This window comes from Sebastes umbrosus, chromosome 7 (genome assembly GCF_015220745.1).
Source record: "Sebastes umbrosus isolate fSebUmb1 chromosome 7, fSebUmb1.pri, whole genome shotgun sequence".
NCBI classification, from domain to species: Eukaryota; Metazoa; Chordata; class Actinopteri; order Perciformes; family Sebastidae; genus Sebastes; species Sebastes umbrosus.
In genome coordinates, this window is record NC_051275.1 from 26,494,266 (window position 1) to 26,516,741 (window position 22,476).

At 43.7% G+C, this 22,476-nt stretch overlaps 1 protein-coding gene across 5 annotated transcripts in view; it reads right to left on the bottom strand.

Moving 5' to 3' along the window:
- Positions 1–22,476, bottom strand: part of ets1 (v-ets avian erythroblastosis virus E26 oncogene homolog 1) — a 38,148-nt gene that overhangs the window by 15,306 nt on the left and 366 nt on the right. For 2 of the 5 annotated variants that reach the window (XM_037775165.1, XM_037775164.1), the window contains exons 1-2: positions 20,169–20,360; positions 17,254–17,401 (exon numbers count right to left, since the gene is read on the bottom strand). In XM_037775165.1, the coding sequence (XP_037631093.1) occupies positions 17,254–17,401; positions 20,169–20,345 (325 nt within the window). In that variant the 5' untranslated portion in view covers positions 20,346–20,360. Of the gene's footprint in view, positions 1–7,685; positions 8,142–17,253; positions 17,402–20,168; positions 20,361–21,250; positions 21,451–22,476 lie in introns of those variants that run through there. The other 3 variants (XM_037775167.1, XM_037775166.1, XM_037775168.1) reach the window with 3 other exon arrangements.

Here is a 22,476-nt window from a genome sequence, read left to right on the forward strand (position 1 = left end):
TTCTGCTCTGTCTCTGGAGTGACATCACAGTGGGATCAGTGCCATCTCCCAGGCTCTGGCGGAGACTCGCTTCATTCATAAAGCCTGGACTTCTGCCTCCGCTCTGAATGATGCAACGACACAAGCAGAGCAGGCAACCAGACCCAACAAATAAGGGACAATATGCTTTCTATCATGCGATTGAGCTATAAATAGACCTATAGAGTTCGGCCAATGAGTGGGTGTGTGTTGGCGTGAGGAAGAGAGAGTCGGCTGTTAAAAAAAAAATGAGGATGACATCAAAAAGGCTATTCGAAACTGGGTTTTTGAAAAGTGAAACACTTTAGGGTCAAATAGTCATTTATTTATATCAGTGTCAAAGCATGTGTCTCTGTAGCTGAGTGTATGGTGGGCTTTATTCAAATCAGCGAAAGAGTCCATTTCCTGTGGCTAAGTTGCCACTTCCTGTGGGAAGTGAGGTGAGTTGTGGGTTCAGGTGAGGGTCATACCCTTCCTGAATATCCCTACATGCATACAGGTATCAGCGGGGTCACAACGCGGCGCAGGAAAAAAAAAGAGTCGAGGTCTTGGCTACTTGCCAAGGGCTTATAATCGTCTCATTAAAGCAGACCAGTCCATCCACAGCAGACCAGAGGTGGCAGTGGTATCTGAGAGAGCCTTTGATGGAGATCCGTATCTAGACCCCTGGTCTGAGAACGCGGGGTCATAAACCCGACCAACATAAAGGGGGCCCATTCAGCGCCACAGGGTGATAAAGTGGCGGCTGAGAGCTGCAGTGGAGCGAGAGGAGGAGGACGGGGTGGCAGTCTGGTTTTGAGAGGGCCGCTTGTTCGGCCAGCCGCTCCGCTGTTTAGATTTCCATCTCAATGCCAAGACCAGGAATAGATGTGTAGGCCTGCAGCTCAACCCAAAGTGAAGAAGCCAGACCAGACCTAGACCCTGCTCCAGCACAGGACTGTGTTAAACAAGGACCATCCCATCATCACAAACAACAGTGCTGAAACACTCGTTTTATTCTTAGGTCTCCACCGCTGGCTCCTGGCTGCCCTCTTGAAGCACAAGCCTGTGGCGGTGTAAAGCAGCTGTAGGCTACGGGACGAGGCCACTGTACTGCTGACATCTGTCTTTGGCCATGAAACTAGAGTTGTCCAGGATCATCACCACCACCACAGACATAGCGGCTACTGAAGCAGACAATAAGTGAGACTAATACCCCCATAGCTGCCTTGCTGTCTTTTCTTTCTTCCACTCCCTCCATCTCTGAAATCATATTAGCTTATGATGTGAAAGTGCATTAACTCTACTGTTTATGCCAAAGTCTCAGCGCTTGATATGACATTACCTCTGAGTTTGAAATGATACGCGCCATCGCCAACAGACGCTAAACATATTTTTGCTAAAAGCTTGATGGAAATTCTTTCCTTTTCCAGAAGAACGAGGGGAACAAGGACAGGGCGCTTTCAAGCAGGATTTGGCTCCTTTGGTTGCTTATTTAACTGCCTACAAGCTTTGTTGCTCTGTGATCTTTAACAGTGTGTGTGTTTTTTTAGGTATGCCTCAAGTATTAAAAAGGTTGAGCAACAGTAATGTACTTCTCACAACATGCCCGTTGCACAACCTTCAAGTTCTCTTATTACTTTGAGAAGGCTGACAAATAATATTGAGAAAAAAGCTACAACCCAGCATGCACTAAAGCACAACACAGACAGTGGAGATCTGACAAATCTCACACAACTTGAAGGTTTTCCATGACCTCCATATATGTTAAATATTTATAATGAAAGCCCTACTTAGTCCAAAAGGATTTGACTGTTTTGTTTTATCCATCAGTGTTAGGCATGGTGGTGGGAAAGAGGAACTGACAGGCGAGCGTGTACTGGAGAGTGCAGGTGGCGCTAGCCTAGCTGTATCCAGGATAGCCGGCCTCCCAAGCTCCGTCCCTGTTGTAAACAGACAGGGGATGCTCCGGGAGAACTGTTTAGGCGTTAAACCAAACACACGACATATCTGACAAACAGTTTACTCGATGTGTTGCATTTTTTCCACAAAACATGGTGCCTGCCCCATTTTTAGTCCAAACTGATACATTCCACAACCAGGTTCCTGAAAGAATTGTGAATCGTGTGGGACGGCACACAGCCGCACATTCACACACAACATCAACGGAATTGTTCGCCACTCAACCGTTCTTTTTTGTGCAACACATACGCGTGTAAGTCTTGTAGTGGCTGGATCTAATTATACATCACACATAGTATATAAGAGCTTGTTGCTTGTTTGAAGGCAAGCTATGGGCGACAGATGGATACTTGATAAATAAATTCCCCCGAGACCGCAGTGTTTTCATGTTGCATGCCTCACATTCCACCTCTGTTTTACAATCGCTAATGTGCTTCTCACAGCTTTCTTGTTTTCCTCTAATGCAACCAAAAATGACTTGTGGCCTAAGTGGCAAAATGGTTTCAGCTCAGAATGATGAATTACCCTTCTATTTTTGTCTCAATGTAGGCTCCATGGCTAATAGGAGCATAAAACATCTGGCCCCGTCTCCTCTTCCGTTATCTTATTTAAGATATCGGAGTTATTTTTCATGACGCTGTGAACAACCTCAGCTTTGGCTGACTTGGCTGCGTAAAAAAGATGTAAACCGCGATGTGATAACTGGAAAGTTACAAGTCAAGTGTTTTGCAATAAGAGATGGAAGTGATTTCCAAAACACGCGCATATCGTTGCAGATGTGTAAACTCATGATCACCTTGTCTTCTCTATCTCCCTTTCTCCGTTTCTCTTTCTCTCTCTCTTAGGCACTCACGCATAGACTATGACTCATTCCATCAAAGAATGACTGGACTTCATTTGACAATGTGACTGGTCATGATGAAAGCAGTGACCATATCTTGTAAAATTCCTACTCAATGAGTCAAAAGTGGTCACAGTTACCCTGTAACTATGCATAGAACAAACATGCAGATACGAGGGAGGTCAGGCTAGTAGGCAGGCAATGGAATCCAGCTGCTTTTACTCTCACAGCTAAACTCCAGAGGCAGTCTAAAAACTTACACCGAGTCCCATTCCTCGACCTCCTCCGTAGCTGCCAGAACACATGTGCCTCCCATTTGACTGCGTCACTGAGGCCCAACTCATCATGAGCGCTACAGAGTCGCACCTACACAGCAGCAGCCAGCCACCCACGCAAACACACCCTTCTCTATCTTCCTTTGCTTTGGGAGGCCAATCAATCAATACAAGTCTGATGCTGAAGGTCTGATACACATACGGTCTGTGGCTGTGCCCCATTTGTTCACCTGATTACAAAAGCAGCACGCTGACTCTAAAAACAGGTGGTGTGCAGCAGACACAACAGAAAACAAGGGAAGAAAATCTGGAGCATACATACAGCACAAAATGAGTGACATGGCCTCGTTGAGGACAGCTGAACATCCGTAGTGAAACAAACCCGCTGCCTTTCAGGACACTGGACTGATTCTCAAAGCAGGCATGTTTCTAAACTAGCCCAGTTTCCATCCCTTTATGGGAAACACAGCTCCCTAAATGTGGAACAGTAAAACAGAAACAGAGCAAGAGGACAGAAAAAAAAGTTCTAACGCACTCAGGCCGATGTTGAAATGCGTGGGAGGTCGTGGAGCCATTTTGGGGGCAGCGTCGGGCCAGTTAGGCTTCGCAGTCAAGACTGGTGATGTAGGGAGGGGAGAGGCCTGTGGTGGCAGAAACCAGTAAGCGAGCCGAGCAGACGCACAGTCGGACAGCCAGTGGCGTGTGGTGCAGCAGGCGTCTAGTGCCATGACTCAGGGATTACAAGCCAGGAATGACTGGGGATGGGACAAAGTGCACTCACCAGGAACTCACTATACACCACATCAAGGTGCCGTGAGAGAAACCCATGTGGCCAACAGAGAGACATTAGAAACCGAGGAAGAAAGGAAAGGAGGGGGAGGAGCACTTGAGTAGGAATTGTGTGAGTGGGTGGGTGAATGACTGAAAAAGAGTTGTCTGTTACAAAAAAAGCTTGTTAATGCTTTATTTCTCCAGCCGAGGAGCATATTTTCCTTTGTTTTGGTTGTTGGCTTTTTGTGGAATGTGAGTAAAAATGAGAAGCTGTTGAAGACTGATTGCAAAGAGAAGCATAATCATTTTGTGCTCTAATTGTTTTTTAGCATAACGAGGTCTACTCGCTAACAACATATCGGCCACACCTTGGAAGGCCCCTCTTTCTCAGTCCCTCAAACACCCAACCCCCTCTCTCACACCATATGCTTACTATTTAGCAGTCTGCTGTATCTGCTGCTAACACGCCTTGCTTTATGACTAAGCTTTATAAGCAAAGATTAAGGCGTGTAGTCACCGGGGAAGCGTCGAGATAGGACCCACGCAGTATAATGGTTTTATGATGGGCAACACAGCAGATGACGGGCTGAATGAATGAAATGCCGACTGAATGGGGGGGATAACCTATTCGATTTAACACAGCGGCATCAATGAAAGAAAGAAAGACATGGTCATTGGGGAAACTCACAGATAACCACTTCACTTGTATCCGCCCAGTCTGTTGACAAGTGTGACCAGCACAGGGAGGCCCATTGAGGAAGCTGGTATTAGTTGCCCTCTAGGCACAGTCACGGTCTGGTCAAACACCACCTAATGACATTTGGGTGATGAGCTGAACACTGGACTGACTAATCAAGTTTTGATCTGGCAAAACCATATCGTCCTCAGTTTGACACGGCGCACATCAGATGAAAAATGGACCGGTTAGCTCCGTTTGGCCCGATTCATTGACAGACCACATCAAGAGAAGCCTGGATCACCCAAACAGTGTTTGCACAGCTGCCAGGCGGCCACGCACACTCAAACATTGGCATATATTATACTGCGCTACTGAAGGAGTGCTGACACAAACACACCGAAGCAAAAACCTGAAGCTTATGTAACACCCTCTGTTCTGACACAAGCTGCCCCTCTCCGCACCATACCGACATGGGAGGCACCTTGGAAAAGAAAACCAGCGAAGCCTTTCTAAGAGTCATTCGTGTGGTGGCATGGCCTGTATGTGCTTGTGTGCATAGCGTATGTGGCGGGCGTGGAGCGAGATGCCTTATAAGGGCTCTCAGAAGCAGCATCAGGCACGCCAGTTACAACAAACAGCAGCGTTTTGATCAGATAAAAGTGAGCCTCCCACTTGAGCTCCTTCTATGCCTCCATGCATGCCACCCAGCAGGGCATGCTCACAAGCATTCCTGTCAGTCACTGAACCCCGACCTTCAGGCCTGACAAACACAGAAGGAGAGTAAAAGAGAGACAACTCACTCAAGTCTAAAGGGGACAACACCTTGTATTGTAAATGATTGACAACTCTATCGAATATTAAATCTATGACCTCAGAACAATGTTATAGTATACTTTAACGCTCAATAAGAACTTCAGCAATACAAGAGCACTTTCATGTCTACAATTTCACAATCAAACACCTCCCCGGTTAAGTAACGCTCTCTCCTATCTTTAAAACTTGTCTCTGTCGAGCTGACAGTGTTGTTATGACTACATGATGCTTTCAATAATAAGCTACCATGGTCTGGGTTACATGGAAGTAAGTGTGCTGTGTCAGGAATTGACTACTATAACTGAACAGAGGAAGAAAAGCTTTGTGGAACATTAGATGCCTTGTTTGGGTGCACCTCTGACCCTGGCACAGTGTGAGCGCTTTGAAGGGAATTACCTCCGCTGGAGAGAGAGAGAGGACAGGCCTTGGGTAAGCTGACACTGGCTGCACTTTCGTCACAAAGGAAAACAAACAATGTAGTAAGGTGGGCCACTTAAGCTTGTTAGTGGGGTATGCATGCATGTATGTACAGTATGTGGTTGCAGGTGTTTGGAAAAAGATAGCATCTGTAGTTCCCACAATGCCATAGCTCTGCGCTCTTGCTTGTGAAAAGCTGAGCAGCCATGCCCACTGGGACAAGTGCTGCTACTTTCACAAATCCAACAAATCAACAAATGCGTTCTGGCTTTGTATGGAGCACTTATCGCTCTCAGCAAAGAGCCTGTCATGGTCCTTTACATGCCTGCAACATTGAACATCACTGTTGTGTCTTCTAAGGATCAGGAACAGCCTTGGACACGTGTAGTGCACTTATCTAGTAAGCATGGTAACACCACTGAGTGAACAGAACAGCGTGTGTCTGCGTGACGGAGAAAAAAGATGTGTTTCTGCGAAGTTGTGAGCTGCTCCTTGGCAGCCTCGGCCTGACCCCGGTGCACCCAAGTGAGCGTAAGCAGGAGCGAGCATTGCAAAATGCTCTTTGCAAGATAGCGCTACGCTTTTGGCAGCCCAACTGCAGCTGTCAGTACTTTTTTATGTACGTTTTGTGAGACGTGTGAATCTACACTCTGCAGGTATTGACAGTGAGGAGAAGGTGGTTAATGTGGTGAGTCACAGCCCCCTTAGTGGGTCAACACTCGCAATTAGTATCAAATTTCCATGTTCCTGCTCGCTGCTCTATTAACAGGCTCAACGCCACCTGAGCTGCAAAAGCACAGGGGATTTTGTTAATGTGAAGAGCTGCAAAATGCAAACTATCCAAACATGCCACCATGTGTAACATCACTGCAAAAAAAAAAATGAGAAGTGAAACCACACGAAAGGTTTGAACCCAAACACAGCTCACAGTTGTGGTGGGCATCCCTGTCCTGTATGTGCACCCGGACTGGACTACCCCTGAAGCAAGCCAAGTCTTCCACGCAGCCGGGTCAGAGAGGCAAGCCTCAGCACTGCAGATTCATCACCTCAGCCTGCCTCTCCTTCCCTCTGGAAAGTCAGTTTCAACCACAGCGGAGGAGGGAGGGAGGTAGAGGAGACAGCAGGGTTGGTGGGGAGGGCAGTGATTAGGCACTATACTGCCTGTCTGTCTTCCCATGCCGGCTGGGCAGAGTGCCCTGTTCTCTCACCAGAATGGCACTGAATATAGGGTCAGAGATGGGTGTTTAGATGGGAGATGGAGACAGAGCCCCAGTGACATCAAAGCAGGAAGAAAGAGAGTACTTCAGAACTACAAAAGCCTGTATTGACAGTCAAGTTGCGCAACACTAAACAAAACATGACAAAACTTACACAATAACTGTTTAAGGATGCATGTGAGCAAATTTGAAAAAGTTGTGTGTCTGAAAGTATGTATTAATATCAAAACACTGGGAAAAAAAATCATAATTTTTTTGTATGAATTGAAACATTTTTGTTACCATGTTGTGACAATTTATTTTGCCTACATGACATCATTTTCTCCTGGTAAAAATAACTTTTCCATAGCAGCCCAATTGTTTCACACACATCATTATATTGTTAATTATAAGAAAGGCAGCGTCAGAGTGTGATTCATCCAATAAACACGAGAAACACACATACTGGCATTGCATGTGCAATGACTGTGGAGCCTCCGGCGTGGTTCTTTCAAGTGTTGCGTGTTGTCCAATATTGAGCAACCGACACACGCTGAAATCGGTTAAGGACGTTGTGTCCCTCTCGGCCGCATGTAATCACTCAGAATTATCACTACTAGTATCAACATCAACGTCATGAGCCAGCAGCCGGCTACACGGCGCACAGTGAAACACATCCAGGAGTAACGTTATAGTCTCGTGTTAACTGTCACAGAAGAGTTGTTATTACTCACCGTCCATTTTTTCAGCCTTTATGATGGTTAACGTCGGTTTCATATCGACAGCTGCCGTCATGACCATCAGATCAGAGTGACTTAATAACGCCGCGTCTCCTCTTTTTTTATTCTAACAGCTCCAAAAACACGCTCTATAAGGAATAAGAATCTTCTCTTCCTCTGGCGCGCCGGTCAATTCTACCTTTTTTTTTAAAAATCTTTCCTCTCACACTACAAATTCAGTTTCTTTTACTCGTAACTTCTCTTTCCCTCTTTTTCTTTCTCCCTCTCTCCGGTACATGTACACACACTCCCTCTTTTCCTCGTTCTTTCTCACTCACTCACTCACTTACACACTCACTCACTTCTTCCTCTCTCTATCTCTGGCTATGGGCGTTGCATTGCAAAGAGCCGGAGTGCGACGACAGCTGAAGGGGGCGGTGTTTGGGGCTGACTTGCCAGTTGATTCACAATTCAATTACAATCCCCCCCCCACCCCACACACACACCCCACCCTTTACACACACACACACACACACACACGCACACACACGCACACACACACACTACTACTACCACCTCCCCCGTGTGTCTGTGGGAACCTACTTAGTTCCAAGACCCCTTCACGTCATCAGACAGACGCAGTTAGCAGGAGTCTACATGTTCCCGTAAATTGCTGGCGTTTTACAGGGTATGAGAAACACTCATTCTCTGCTGAGAATTAACTTTAATAATGTTTAACCACGTTACTTCCCAAATATGACAGCAAACAGTTCATTCAGCAACTCCATCATACCATCGTACATGCCAAAAATAAAACAAATTTTAAACATGGTAAATTATTATAAGTAACACCATGAATGAATTATACTGGAATGTTACAGGCATATACTATAGGGGCGCAAAAACAATATGGTTGCCATATTTGAGCCCTTATAGAAACATTTTAGGGAACAGTAAGATGTCTTTGGAGATGGTTTTAGATCTTAAAAGAGCTACATACACACAGTTTAGCTGTACGTGTGGGGAACCGTTAACTAAAAAGAAGCTAAAAGGAGAGTCTGGCTCGTGCCGGTTGATTCACAATTCAATTAAAATGCCAATTACAATACTATGAGAAACACTCATTCTCTGCTGAGAATGAACTGTAATGATGTTTATCCACATTACTTCCAACATATGACAGCAAACACAGTTCATTCAACAACTCCATCATCCATGCCAAAAAAAATAAACAATCAAATTTTAAACATGGTAAATTATAATATCAACTTCTGCCCTCCAAGAGGCGATTTAGAGAATTTTTTAATGGGTTATGTATGACTAATTGTGATGTGTTTTGTTTTTTGTCTTACTTGTCCGTCTGTCTATGGTAAAAGTATGTCTATTGTATGTGTACTTTTTTCTCAAACTGAGCTGCCTATGGATGCAAAATGAATTTCAGTGCAAACTGACAATAAAGTTGTATCGTATCGTATCGTATCGTATCGTAAGTAACACCATGAATGAATTATACTGGAATGTTACAGGCATATACTATAGGGGGCAAAACAGCATGGAGTACAATATGGTTGCCATATTTGAGCCCTTATAGAAACATTTTAGGGAACAGTAAGATGTCTTTGGAGATGGTTTTAGATCTTAAAATAGATACATACACACAGTTTAGCTGTACGTGTGGAGAACCGTTAACTTAAAAGGATCTAAAAGGAGGGTCCGGCTCGTCTGTGTCCTATATTCTGCAGGTCCGGCCTTCCTCATAACTTGTAACTCACCCTCATAAACACCTCAGAGTATTTCCTGTTCACCTTGTACTGATCAATAAAAAACAACCTTTTTTCTTTACACAGCTGCCACAGGTATTAGACAAAGTGCATCTTTGCAAATGTTATGTTTACAAGTGTTTGTGAACAGTGCACGGTTTAAAAAATAGGTTAGTGGTGCGGATATTTAAATCAATCAAACTGGGTCACCAAGACCATCGATGAAAATTCAGTTTGAACAGGGCAAACTGTTCTAATTCTGAGTTTTTTTTTTACTTTTGTGCTTTCTTATCTACAATAATCAGGGACAATGACCATGCCTTACTGGAAATCGAATCAAGAATGTGTTCTGCCACTGGAAAAGAACAAAGACGAGAGTAAGATTGGGCTTTTTAGCCACAGTAAGGCTCCACTCTGAGCAAACCACTGCCATTCGGGAACACCTCCCATGGCAACAGAAAAATGTAATAACAGATTATAATAGTAATTCTCGCACAAGTACCTCTGGAACCTGCTGCTTCTAAACAAATGCAAGCAAATTGAGCTCAGTACAGTCTTTTGTCCATTAAAGAAACTACGGAAATGGTTTTCTTTAAAGCATCAGCCCTGTTTTTTTCCATATATCCAACCATATCTTGTTAAGAGTGAGTCATGGCACAACCTGCAACCTCAATGTGATACTTCTGCATGTACTGTACGTATGTATGTATGTATGGAGGCTGGGGAGCCAGGGATATTGATCACACATGGATTTTTCAACCGGTGGTACTTCACCGGCTCCATTAGCAGCCCCGGATCAGGTTTCATTGGCCTGATAGGAGCCTCGTCTGGGAAGAGTGCTGCTGGGTTCTATGGTGAGAGGAGCTGCCTCATATAAGGGGCAGAGTAGAGGGGGTGATGGAGGAGAAGAATGGAACAGTACCTCTCCCTTCATCTCAACAGTCAGTCACTCTCTCGCTGACTGGACCTCTTTGTTTTCTGTTAATGAACTCCCTCGTATCTGTTCTTAAAAGGACAGCCTGGGTCCTTTTGCGCCTGAGGGCGGCCATTAGGGGTTTAATGGTGTTGCTGACTAATATCTAGGCTGGCGTCACTGGAGCCCATTTCAGTTTGGGTTTTCTTCTGCCAGTCTTCACTACTTCTTCTTTTTTTTCAGTATTATAACAAAGCTTTTAAATTGCATTTTTTTCATTTTCAGAATGTGTAGAACCGATATGATAAAAACCGAACTATTGAAGTGAAATTAAACATGCAGTTTGCTGACAAAGCATTGTCGCTTTAAACTCTTGTTGCCAGGAAACATCTGAATACATTTCTGTTCTTGTGGCTCAGAACAGTGTGTGACTGATCTGCCTCTCAGAGCAATGACCATTTCTATTGCCCTTGGACAGCCTGCTGTACAACGACCTTGCAGACAAACACATTTTCACGAACAGGACACTGACATGAGGAAAATGATTTCCATAAAAAAAAAAAAAAAATGGAATTCTAAACATTTAGTTTATCTTCATGGAGATCTCGATATCAACTTGTAGGAATTGCCTGTGTCAAAGTTTTGCACATTACGAACCCAAAAAAAACAACTATTGTTGAAACAAACTGCGTCATTTCCTATTTAGACAAAGGGATTGTTAATTGTCTTACACTCATAAAACAATCAGCCAGTGTCTACCAGTACACTTGAGGACACATGTCCCAGATCAAACAAGTTTTGGTTTCAATGTCTCATTTTCTTCACCTGGCACATGCTGTTGCCATGGTTTTGACAGTTACTCATTTTGTGTTGCAGCATCGCACCCCTAGCTGAAGCAGCTTTCTCCCTCTCCTCGCTGCTCTCTCCTGCTCGCTGTCTGCGTCTCGCTGGCACATCTGTGTTGTCTGCCTGTCTATGATCCCTAGATGTAACCGTTGCACCTGCTACTTTTCACCGAGTTAACTGAAAGGTTATTCGATTCAGAGCAATCCGTACAGCTGTCAAGTGATATTTGTCTTTGATGTCGGGCGCCCTCGCAGCAAGTCACAAGAGTATTTAGATTTCAACGCCGTGCTTCCTTTCACATTCACAAACATAAAAATCTGAAATGATGACGTAGCTGAGGCGAAGTGTAAAACATCCCAGACAATGGATAATGGCTTCACACGTTTGGTATGTTGTGTGAATAGGCGGCATTTAGCATGTAATCAATCAGTCACTCATTTACAGCACACCCTCACATGGGTGATGGACACACACACAGACACACTCAGAGAGAGAGAGAGAGAGAGACAGCAGACAGTAAAACAGTGGGGTCCTTGTGGCCTCTGTCTAGCAGCTCTAGTCTCAGCTCTATCTGTGGTGGACGCTGTCTGAAGGTGCCACAGGCTGGATGCACTCCTGCGGAGATCAGAGGGTTAGCTGGGACAGGAGTGGTGTATCCCTGTCTGTGTGTGTGTGCGTGCTCATGTATGTGTACTGTAGTAGTGTACATCTTTCTCTTCTCACATTCCAAAGTCTCTGCTGAGAGCATCTGTGTGTGTGTGTGTGTCAGTGAGTGCGTGTGTGTGTGTGTGTGTATGTGTGTGCGCGCCATCCTAAACTGTGTGCATGTAAGTGCACTGGGAAAGTAGCAGGGCCTCCCTGAACAAAGGCTCAGCTCTTTTCTGAACAATTAGCTTCGCTAAAAAGGACATCTCTTCCTCCATTAGCGGCACCACGTGCCCCCCATCACTCCATTGTGCAGATAATTCAATTATCCCCACCCCCCTCCGAGTCTCTCTGCCTCCCAGACCTCCCTCTTCTCGTCTTGCCCTCCCTCCTCTCTGTTACCGCCGCGCTCTCAGATAAAGCTCCACTAGTCCCTGAAGCTGAGGGGAAAATACATCAGTCTGCGGTTTTAATTCATTTCTCACTGAACAAATGAAGACTGTACATTATAGAAAGCAGCGACGCTCAAAAGAACGGTACATTCTGAAACGATAATGATCTGGCTGTGGTAATACGGCTGCTGCTTGTTGTATTTTGTTAATTGTTGAATTAATGTTCTTTATATTGAGTGATGATAGGGAAGAATTGATCTTTACCAACAATAGGATGGACTTGACTCAACTATGAACGCACATTACAAGACACAGTAAGAGGTATTCATTCTTACCATTACCGGTGTACACTCATTGTAGTTAACAGTGTGTGAATATTGCTAAGCACACAATAGAAAACATTAACACAATGGGAGGTCTCTCTTAGGATTCATTAAAGCGCCACCTTTCCTGATGAGCTGGCATCTGTTGCATCATCACCCGTCAGTGATTGCATGTCTCAGAAGTGCATGTTCTCCAACTAAAGTGGTTTAGTCACCGCACTATCAAGAGGAACTTACGACACTAACACTTCCTAGAAATAAAAGTCCTAGAACTCTGGGAAAGGGAAGTTCAACAGTCGGGTATTTGGCTGAAAGCATCTTTAAAAATCTTTAAAAATGTTAAAAGGAAAGTAAGGTGTTTTTCTTCAAGCAGCAATGCCAGTAAGCTTTTAGTGTGGGACATCTCAAAAGGCCTAAACATCAAACCGACATTAAAGAACTAGCGGCGACGAAGGCCGACTGTTATGTCGCCAAACACCGTCTGTGTCTTGATCAAAAAGTTGCACTTGAACACATCGCAAAGACTACAGTCAACGGCCAAATAGCACGTACGATCTGTGCCTGCGTGAGAGAAAATAACTCTCCCTACCAGCCGGCGGCGGTAGAGGACCGCGGATTTACAAGCCATTGTTATGATACGTACATGAAATAAAGTGGCGTTTGCCGACCATATCAACACCACTTTGTCTCACCACTTAGCTTCATTCCAGATGGCCATGTCGTTGTGAAAATACTTGTGTACTGGAATGATCCGATGAGATTCAGCTGAACAGCCAATCAGAGGAATTTCTCTAACCGACGGGCTCCGCCGACGATTCAACATTCTGAATTGGTCAAAAAGCCACCAACAAGGGCAGATTAGAGTAAACAGTGTGGGACACACCTCAAAGACTAGGCCGACAGACGCTCACCGACGGCCCAACATTAGCTGGCGGCCGACCGTCGGCTTGGTGTGTCAAGGTCTTTAAGGTCAAGAGTTTTCATTTGGATAAATACTCCAATAAATGTCTCATCAAAAGAGAAAGAATATCCACAAGAAATCTTTCTTTGAGATGGTTTATTTATAGTTCAGCAAAGCAGTACTTTGAGTTATGGGGTGGAAATTCCAGAGTGACTCTACTGTAATTGCCGATTTCAATGCACAATGCAACCACTTCTCAGAAGTCTAATGTGGAAACTCAAATATTTCAGATTTCTAAAAATACTCCAACATCTACAAACGTACAGTGTAGTAGTAACGGATTACCTCTTTCCTCTGTTTATTGACTAACACCTCTTTGCCTCACAACTGTCATCACACCATGCAGTTCAACTCTAGGACCATGGCAGCGGTGTAGCCCATTCCTCCACAGTTGTCTGTCGCTTTTCCGTGTTTCCACTCTTGTTTTGTTTTATTGTTGGAGGGGGAAGTGTGCGCCGGCCTGATTAGCATCACTGTTTCCTCCTTTCCCATAACCCCCCAGACCTCCGCAGGCTGCCTGTTTACTTTTAGAAATAAAAAATGGGCCTGCGCCCGTGAGGACGTGCCCCTCATCAGAGGCGAAGCCCCTCGTCCCCCTCCCCTCAAGGCTCCACATCCCAGATCCTCCTCCCCTCCCCACGTCTCCTCTCCTCCCACCAACCCCAGTCTCAGTCCTGAGACTTATCCCTCTCTCTTATCCGTCTTCTCTCCTCAAACTGTATTCCGCCCACTCCTTTGCTTTCCACCCCGTTCCCCTCCTCTTCCAACTGTCCAGCTGTCAAATCACATCAAATAAAACACAGGCCAATGGTCCCTGAGTGCCAGATCACAGCTGTGTTCTGCGTGTACTAAATGGGAGGGCATGTTTAAATGTACAGTGAACTCATGAGTGCCTGGGAGTGTGTGTGTGTGCGTGTATGTACTGTATGTGTGTGTGTGTGTCTGTGTGTGCGCCTGCTCTACTGAATGGGAGGATGCTGTAATACAATACACACCAGAGTGCAGGGTGTGAATTTAATGAATGAATATGTGGAGTGTGCATCACTGCAGGATGTTGGTGGAGTGTGTATGCATGTGTGATATCTGTGCCTGGATTTCAGTGAGATCACACAGAAATACACACTCACTCAATTTTTCCCACACACCCACACACACACACACACATAGTGAATTTCCACAACGGGAGTTTACAACAGGCCCTGTGGTGTGAGTGTTGGATAGTGAAGAGTAGAGCTGGGTCAGTGTAAACACCACCATGGCATGGCTGTTGTCAGGAAGCAGTGTGTGTGACATTGGGCTCTGGGCCAAACATGCGATGGTCCTTTAACATCCAACATCCCCGCCTCACATCTGCTCTCTACTCTCTCTTTCTCACACTAGCACATTTCATTTTAACAACACCCAATCCATTCTCCAAGAAGTCACTTGAGCTGTAAAATCCTATATGTAACTTACCCACTTTAAACGTTAAATAAAATATATCAACCCCTTATCCCAGACAGTGGATTTAGTTTGTGAGAAAGTTAGGAATGTTGTTAACTAAGGACTTATGTATGGTGCTTTAAAAAGTAACTGGTTATATCTTTATCTTATCTTGATCACCTTGAAACTATTGTGCCAGTAAAATATTTGAAATGGCTGATTTATCGTGTTATAATTTAAATTTCAGTCTGACTTAAAGCGGGTGTAATCAATATATCAAAGAACAATATGGCAATGTGAAAGGGGGTGCTCGTAGTGATGAACCTAAAGAGAATACAGACATACACAGTTAGCAACTAGCTTGTGAACATAGTGGAGGATTTAGCAGTTAAAGAGCTGGATATTTCCCTCGGGAGTTGGTGGAGACCAAAAACAGAGCTAAAAGAGAGTGAATACTGGCCTTACATTCACCATGTGGCCTACAACACGGCTCCACATGAATGATAACTACTCCATGTGTACATAAGCAGCTGTTTGCAAACAAGTTTGCAGTGTCAGCTTAAAAGGTGATGATATGTCAATGTTACGTTCACATTGTGTTTACGCTGGCTCCAAGTGGCCAAAAAAAAATCAGTTATTGCAGGTTTAAGGAATATCAAAAGATGAGTTTGTATTTATTTGTTTCCATGAATGTATTGTTGCTGATGACAGTTTTACTTTTTACACACCTTAATATCAAACAGCATACACTTAAAGAGGTTCCTTATAAGTGGTGTAGCCCTTCTAGAAGTGATTATATTCCAGCAAATCTTCAGTTGACTGACTCAGATGTATCCTGATTGGTTACATAAAACACTTGCTCACTGTTAAGGAGCAAATGATCATGATTAAAAACGGGCACACCCTCAGTGGTTAAAAAAACATGAATGGTATGCACATGTGACTTTGAAGTAGAAATCTCCGAGGTGCCAAATCACTTACACAGCAGGAAAGAAGCTGACTAGTTTCTAATTATATACAAATTGAATGAGTGTTCTGGAATTTGCAAGTGCAATATATTGAAGGGGAAGCCGTGTTTTCAGTTTGACAGAGATGAGTCAAAGCAACGGCTGCAGGGTGTGGAGACTGTGTCAGAGGTTATTTGGCTGCTGTTAAGGTTAGCACAGACTCATAACGCCGTATACTGGTAGCACAAAAACCTCAGCAGCTCTATATGACCCCACCAACAAGACCTAAATGACTCTAACAACATCTCCAGGTGGCTAGAATGCTCTTAGACCTGTGGTCTGCATAGTGTAGGATTTAGGAGACGGATGAGAAAAAAAAAAGGTCAACGCTCGGTCATTTTTTTCCACTCAGCAATGTTTATGTCAACGGTTTAGCGCTGGGAGCAATGAAGTGAGGGCTCCAAAGGAGTGTGTCTCTGGCAACAAACATCAGCAAATCCCATCAAATCCTGACTCCCTCTCATACACACACACACACACACACACATGTGCACACTCAGGCCCCCTCCACATCTCCAGAGACCAAACCAGAGGCTTGGGAAAAAGATGGCCGCCCTTTTGCCCCCTGTCTTGCCCCCTGCATCCAGCTCAGGGAGGTGACGGAAGAAAGCCTGTGCCCCCCAGCACCCCTGCCCTACTCCCGTGGCGTGCGTCCCAGTCCGCCGGCATCAATCACTTTTGAGGGCGAGAAGAGGCCAGAGTCAAACGCAGGCAAATGCACTGGAAGGAATGTTCCAGTTTAAAATAAAACTCATATGAAAAAAAAAATGAAAGAAAAATAGAAAGAGAGGATTGAAAGAAGAAAAATGCACGGCATTTGGTTGTCCAAAGAAGAAAATAGGAGAGAGAGAGGGGGGGGGGGGCGGGTGTGGGGGGGTATCTGGTAAAGGCATTGCCCTCAGGGTCAGCATCACCAACATCCCTCGTGCAGCAGACGCAGAACAACAGGCCAAGACAAGACCATGTGTGTTTGTGTGTGTGTCTGTTCTAAAAAACTAAATGAGGAAGTTTAAATGTGTGCGTCAACATGAATGCTAAGAGTGTGAATGATTGCCCATTTAGCATTCCAGTTAACACAAAATCTTGTGTTTGCTCTAAGTTGTTTATTCACAATGAACTATTTGATCATTACATAATGAAGCATGTACAGTATGAATAAAAAAAGAAGGTAACGTGTGTCCTTTTATTTCTTAATAGTTTAACACTTATAAATCTTTACAAATAAGAATTAACTATGACTGAATATGCGTTTTGCCTCTTGTTCCAGTACCTCATACCATATTCGAGGTCAGACTGTCTGTGTCCATTTCTTACCTGTAGGGCACACGTCGCGTCCGTTGGGCACCTCCTGCAGGGGTATATCCTGGATGTAAAGGGGCTGTGACGGGTAGTACTGCTGCTGAGGGTGAACCACACCTGGGAGGTGGGTCTGAGGGCCAACTGCCACCCCGCCACTATGCCTCTGGAGACAAACAACACACAGTATGGTTTATCCATAATGATCTGATGCATACTGTATATTATTGTACAGTTGATTTACTTCCGTATGCTTGTTTTTATCTGCTTTAACGTGCTGTTGAAGAGCAATATTCCACACCTCATAGATGTGAAAGTAAGTAATACAATTTTGTATATTTTAACCACCTGAACTCAAACAAAGGAAACTCTTGTGCCATGAATATTTGCTATTTTATAAACATTATACAAATCACTTGGCTAATGCTTCTGACAATAGCTGATGGGGTTTTCTTAAATATGACTTTGGTTATGACGAGGATCCAGCTCAACTAGCATAAAATAAAACATTTGAGTTCTGTATGGAATTCAAGCTATAGAATAAATTATTTAAATAAGTGAACCAGCTAGAATTAAACTAATAAAGTTGAACCTAAACTCCAAGCACATCAATCGTACTTGAACCATCGGAGGGGCAGTGCATCCCACCAGTGTTTTACTGTTCTGAAAACAGATCAGTGTGTGTTTTCATGTAGCAAATAAGTTTAGCCAGAGTTTTATCAGTTAAACAATGAAAAACATGTATTTACGTTCGTGGGGGATGTATTGAAAGATTAAGCTGAAAACAACTGATCAAACTGTTGCTTTGGCCGACAGCGTAACCTTGGAGTTTGAAAGCATTTTTCATTTATTTTTTTCATTGTTTTCCCGCACAGATAGCCCTCGTTGCTAAATTTGACTCATTCAGTTTATCTTTTGCCATGTTGATTTATCCTGCTTATCATCAGAAATGTTCACGTAAGAGGTCGCACTAAAAGGGAAGTCTAAAGTCAGCACTTGACAGGGGAGCCAGGAGAGATATGAAATTCTGTGTGGATACAAGAGATAGTAGGGAGGAAGATAGCCACTTGGCCATTTTTAGCATATCAAAGCCTTCACTTGACAACAAACAAGAAACTCAATAGATATCGTTGGACGCTTCTGTTTGAAAGTGATGTGAGCGGGGTATGGACATTTTTCTCACAAGAGTGTGTCTAACTAGATGAAATGTGCTCTTTTTAACTTAAATAAGGGTTATAAATGCTGTTTTTATAATGCAATTTTGAATATTGATATAAAGTCTAAAGAGCAAGACTTAATAATTTAATGTTGTTGCATGCAAAAAGACACTCAAAGCAATCCTTCAGTTAGCTTCAAATAAGAGGGATGTTAGACATATGTGTAACTGACAGACTGGCTGACGGAGTGACTGCCGATCTGATAAGCGGCCCCCGTTTAAGCACTGCAGCATTTATCAGTAGCCGGCCAGCTTTATGGATGGCAAACATGACCAGAGGATCAGGGAGGCCAGTTTACGAGGTTCTTTAGAGGTTTGCGTGGGACGTTGCCTTCTCCTATCAGTCCAGTCGGCAATAGGGGGGAAAGTTAGATAGGCATGGAGGGAGCCACATGGATGATTTATGGATTAGACAGAGAGACTGACATAGATAACAGTGGAGATAACATCGACACCATAATACTGTGTGATCAGTTCAAGTGTAGAATAACTTTCAATGCAGAGGTTGAATTTGGAAAAAGAACAGGCTAACGACAACCTTGAAGGAGCCTTGTATGCCTTTCAATTTAACTTAGTAATTAAATATAAATACTGTGCTGTATACATTTTCTGTATTGTCCATTTTCATATGTATCTCCAGTCCACAAATAAACATCTTAACGTTTACAATATAAATCAGTTTGATATCAGAGTCATACTGACATTAAAATTCAACCTTTATCCGCCCCATCTTGACTAAACAGTGTAATTTATTTTATTTTACTGGCTTGCTTTTTCTTCTTTTTTTGTTGTTGTTTGTTCGTTTCTAACCCTATAGTGATACAGCGAAAAAAGCAAAAGACAGACATCCAGCACGGTGTCAACACCACTACGGCTATGAGCAATTTTGCACACAAATACAATGATTAGAATGGGAATGTAAAACAGACAGATATTTGTGAACTGAACGAAAAGTACATATGTTGCAAACCAGTTTTGCAATATGGGAACATAAAACCTACAGTACATCGTGTCAAAACGACATATATATGGAAGAATTTTTTTCATTGTGACATTTGTGACTCACTGTTCTCATGCAATGTTACAGGAATAGTCATTTCCTGCACTTATTCATTCATTCATTCATTCATTCATTGTGACATGTGTTTAGTTTACCTGCCCCCTAGTAAGGAGGAATTGCAGTGTGTACATTTAACAGACAGGTGTAATTAAATGCACCTGTGTGTTTGAGAGGAAAAGCACAGGTGTAATCAATAACAATGATGACAGGCTGCTGTTCCAGCGCTCTGATGTGTACGTGTGTGTGTGTGTGTGTGTGTGTGTGTTGGCTCACCGAATGGCTTCGAATCTTTATGGAACTGAGCTGTCGTTAATGTTATTAGAGACACCTGCGCTTTTTCTGCAATCATCGGTCCAAAGCTGTGTCTGAAATCACTCCCTATTCACCACATAGTGCACTGTATTTACCCTCTGCCATTTCATTGGTGTGTTCAACTTCTGAGTGTGAAATATATGCACTATGCATGATGTTATTATTCATCATTAGAGCCATTTTAAGAAGAGAACTAAATCAGAAGGTTGACTGCATGCCATTCCAAACCAAAGCATGCGTTAGGAAGAGTGGTGTGCTAAAAATATGTTGCTTATATTACAGTACATGTACTACAATAAGGAAGCCTCACACTGTGTATAATTCCTCTAAGCAAAGATCACCTACTGTATGCAGTGAAGTGGCTTCTGTCCCTTTCTCTTTAATTGCTGCTTGGCTGCTTGAAAGCCCTGTTTTTTTTTCTCTGCACACAGTCTTTGTGAAGCATACATATAAAACACCGGCAATGACTAAACAGAGAAAATAAAACACATCAAGCCCTGCTGCTGTTTGCTGATAATTCATGTAAATTCAAGAGAATAGAGCTACCGAGGTGATCCGGGTTCACCTTTTGACCAAGTCTGCCCTGGTATACAGTAGTCTCAATTTCAAAGGACAGCCCCACCACCTGAGCCAATTAGGAGCCGGGGAGCTGTATCCTTCTATGTGTTCTATCAGGCCAGGGTGGGGTTGCCATTTGCATATAACCTCAGTCTCTTATCCTAATGTGCCGGCGCTCTGCATACAAATGGAGGCATTTATTTTGCCGCTCCTTGGCCTTCACCCTTCAAATGCTCATCTGACAGGAATCCCAATGTTCCCACTGTCTCTGACTCTGTATTCAGCTCTCTCATTTGGAAAGCGTTAAGAGCCTTGGTGTTCTTGCAAACAGACTGCTGCGGAGCAGTGTGCCGGGTAGCTTAGCTGAGAAAAGTGTTATTCAGTGGGGATGGTCTGACTCCAATTTGATTGGTTAGTGGCAAGGTTGGAGGCCTGTAGGTCTCAATATTTACAACATGACTTGCTAAGGAGAAGTGCATCTTGGCGCACGGTGGTTGTGCAAACACAGATGAGTTCATAAGGGCAATTTCACAGCCATGTAGAAAATGTTCTTGTTCAACAGCTCTGTTTCCTAACTTTTGACGAAATCATACGGAACAGCATGTACAGATACACTGCAACTGTGGTGGACTAAGCTCAACAGGAAAAAGGTTAAGATAGAGTGTTCCTGTGAGGTGATGGAATCCAGAGTTGCTAACACACACATACTGCTCATATGCTCCTGCACACATTCCTGCACTGCAGCTAACACACACACACACACACACACACACACACACACATGTTCATTCCCTCACACTCCTGGACGGCTGTGTGGCAGGTAGCTGAGGCAGCCTTAACACGGGGGTAATTTACGAGGGAGGTCTTACCATTACGCCCAGACGGTCACAGGGGTGAAGGGCCGGGTAGGAAGAAACTGGATCCATGTAGTAACTCATCACGGACGCTGCGGACAGGAGAAGCAGGGCCTGCTGAAGGGATCAACGCTGCAAACAGACGGGGCACGGTGGAGCGACCTATCTATCACAAGCTGTTTACACTTTGTGTGCAAGTGTGTGTGTGGTATATACTATGTGTGTGTGTGTGTGTGTGTAGGTGTGTGAGAGAAGGAGGGGAGAGGGTCAAAAAGAGAAAGAGGAGGGAGAGTGAGACATTTGAACTGTGTTTCAATAACCTGCAACATCAGCTCCACAGTTTATAAGGGCGAGAACTGTGGTTTGGGGCTTTTTAAAAACACGTCAATCTTTATCGGATTTAGGTTATAGGGCTTAGGGGTGTTGATATATTTCTTTTAAATCAAACACTGCTGATTTTTATGTGGAAAAAAGGATTTCCACCGAATCAAATCCATCCATCCAGAGGCTTGTCAACCTAACATTTCCATCTCTTCTCCTTCACCGTATCACTCCCCTTCTCCTTGTGCAAAAAAAAATCTGCCTCCTCATCTCATCTGCCTCACCTCTTCCTCCTCCTCTTTCTCCTCCTCTTTCTCCTTCCCCTTCCTCTCCTTCCTCCCCTCCTACACACTTTGCTTATCACTTCACATGGTTTACTTGAAGCAGCATCAACAAAAGAGACTGGAAACTGAGCTGAAGGGTTACATTAGAGGAGGAGGAATGGTGGATATGGGCAGTGGCAGGTCCCAACCTCCTCACATTCATATGTTAAGCAATTTGGCATATCTAGTTTGTGGCAGCTGCTGACATACTGAAGGAAGATGTGCCACTGCTCAATGCTTGCAGATGTTCATCAGCTCAAAAAAACATTCACATGCTCTTGTTTCAGGAAAAAGAAGCACCCATACACAAAGTGAATAATGTGCAAATCAGTTCTTTCATTCAAATGCTTGCACCACCTTTAGGCTTAAATGTCATTGATTTGCTGGGAAAAAAACAAGACATCAATGCTAAATAAAAGCATTCATATAACCCCAATTATTAATTTTGGTGTATAAATAGATCCTACTTATACATTGTATATTTTGAGTGATCTATTTTAATGCAGCTTCAAGCCCACAATAAATTGAAAAACACTGGAGTAAAGTTCATTTTAAAAAGAGATAAACATATGCATGCAACTTTGCTTTTTCTGCTGC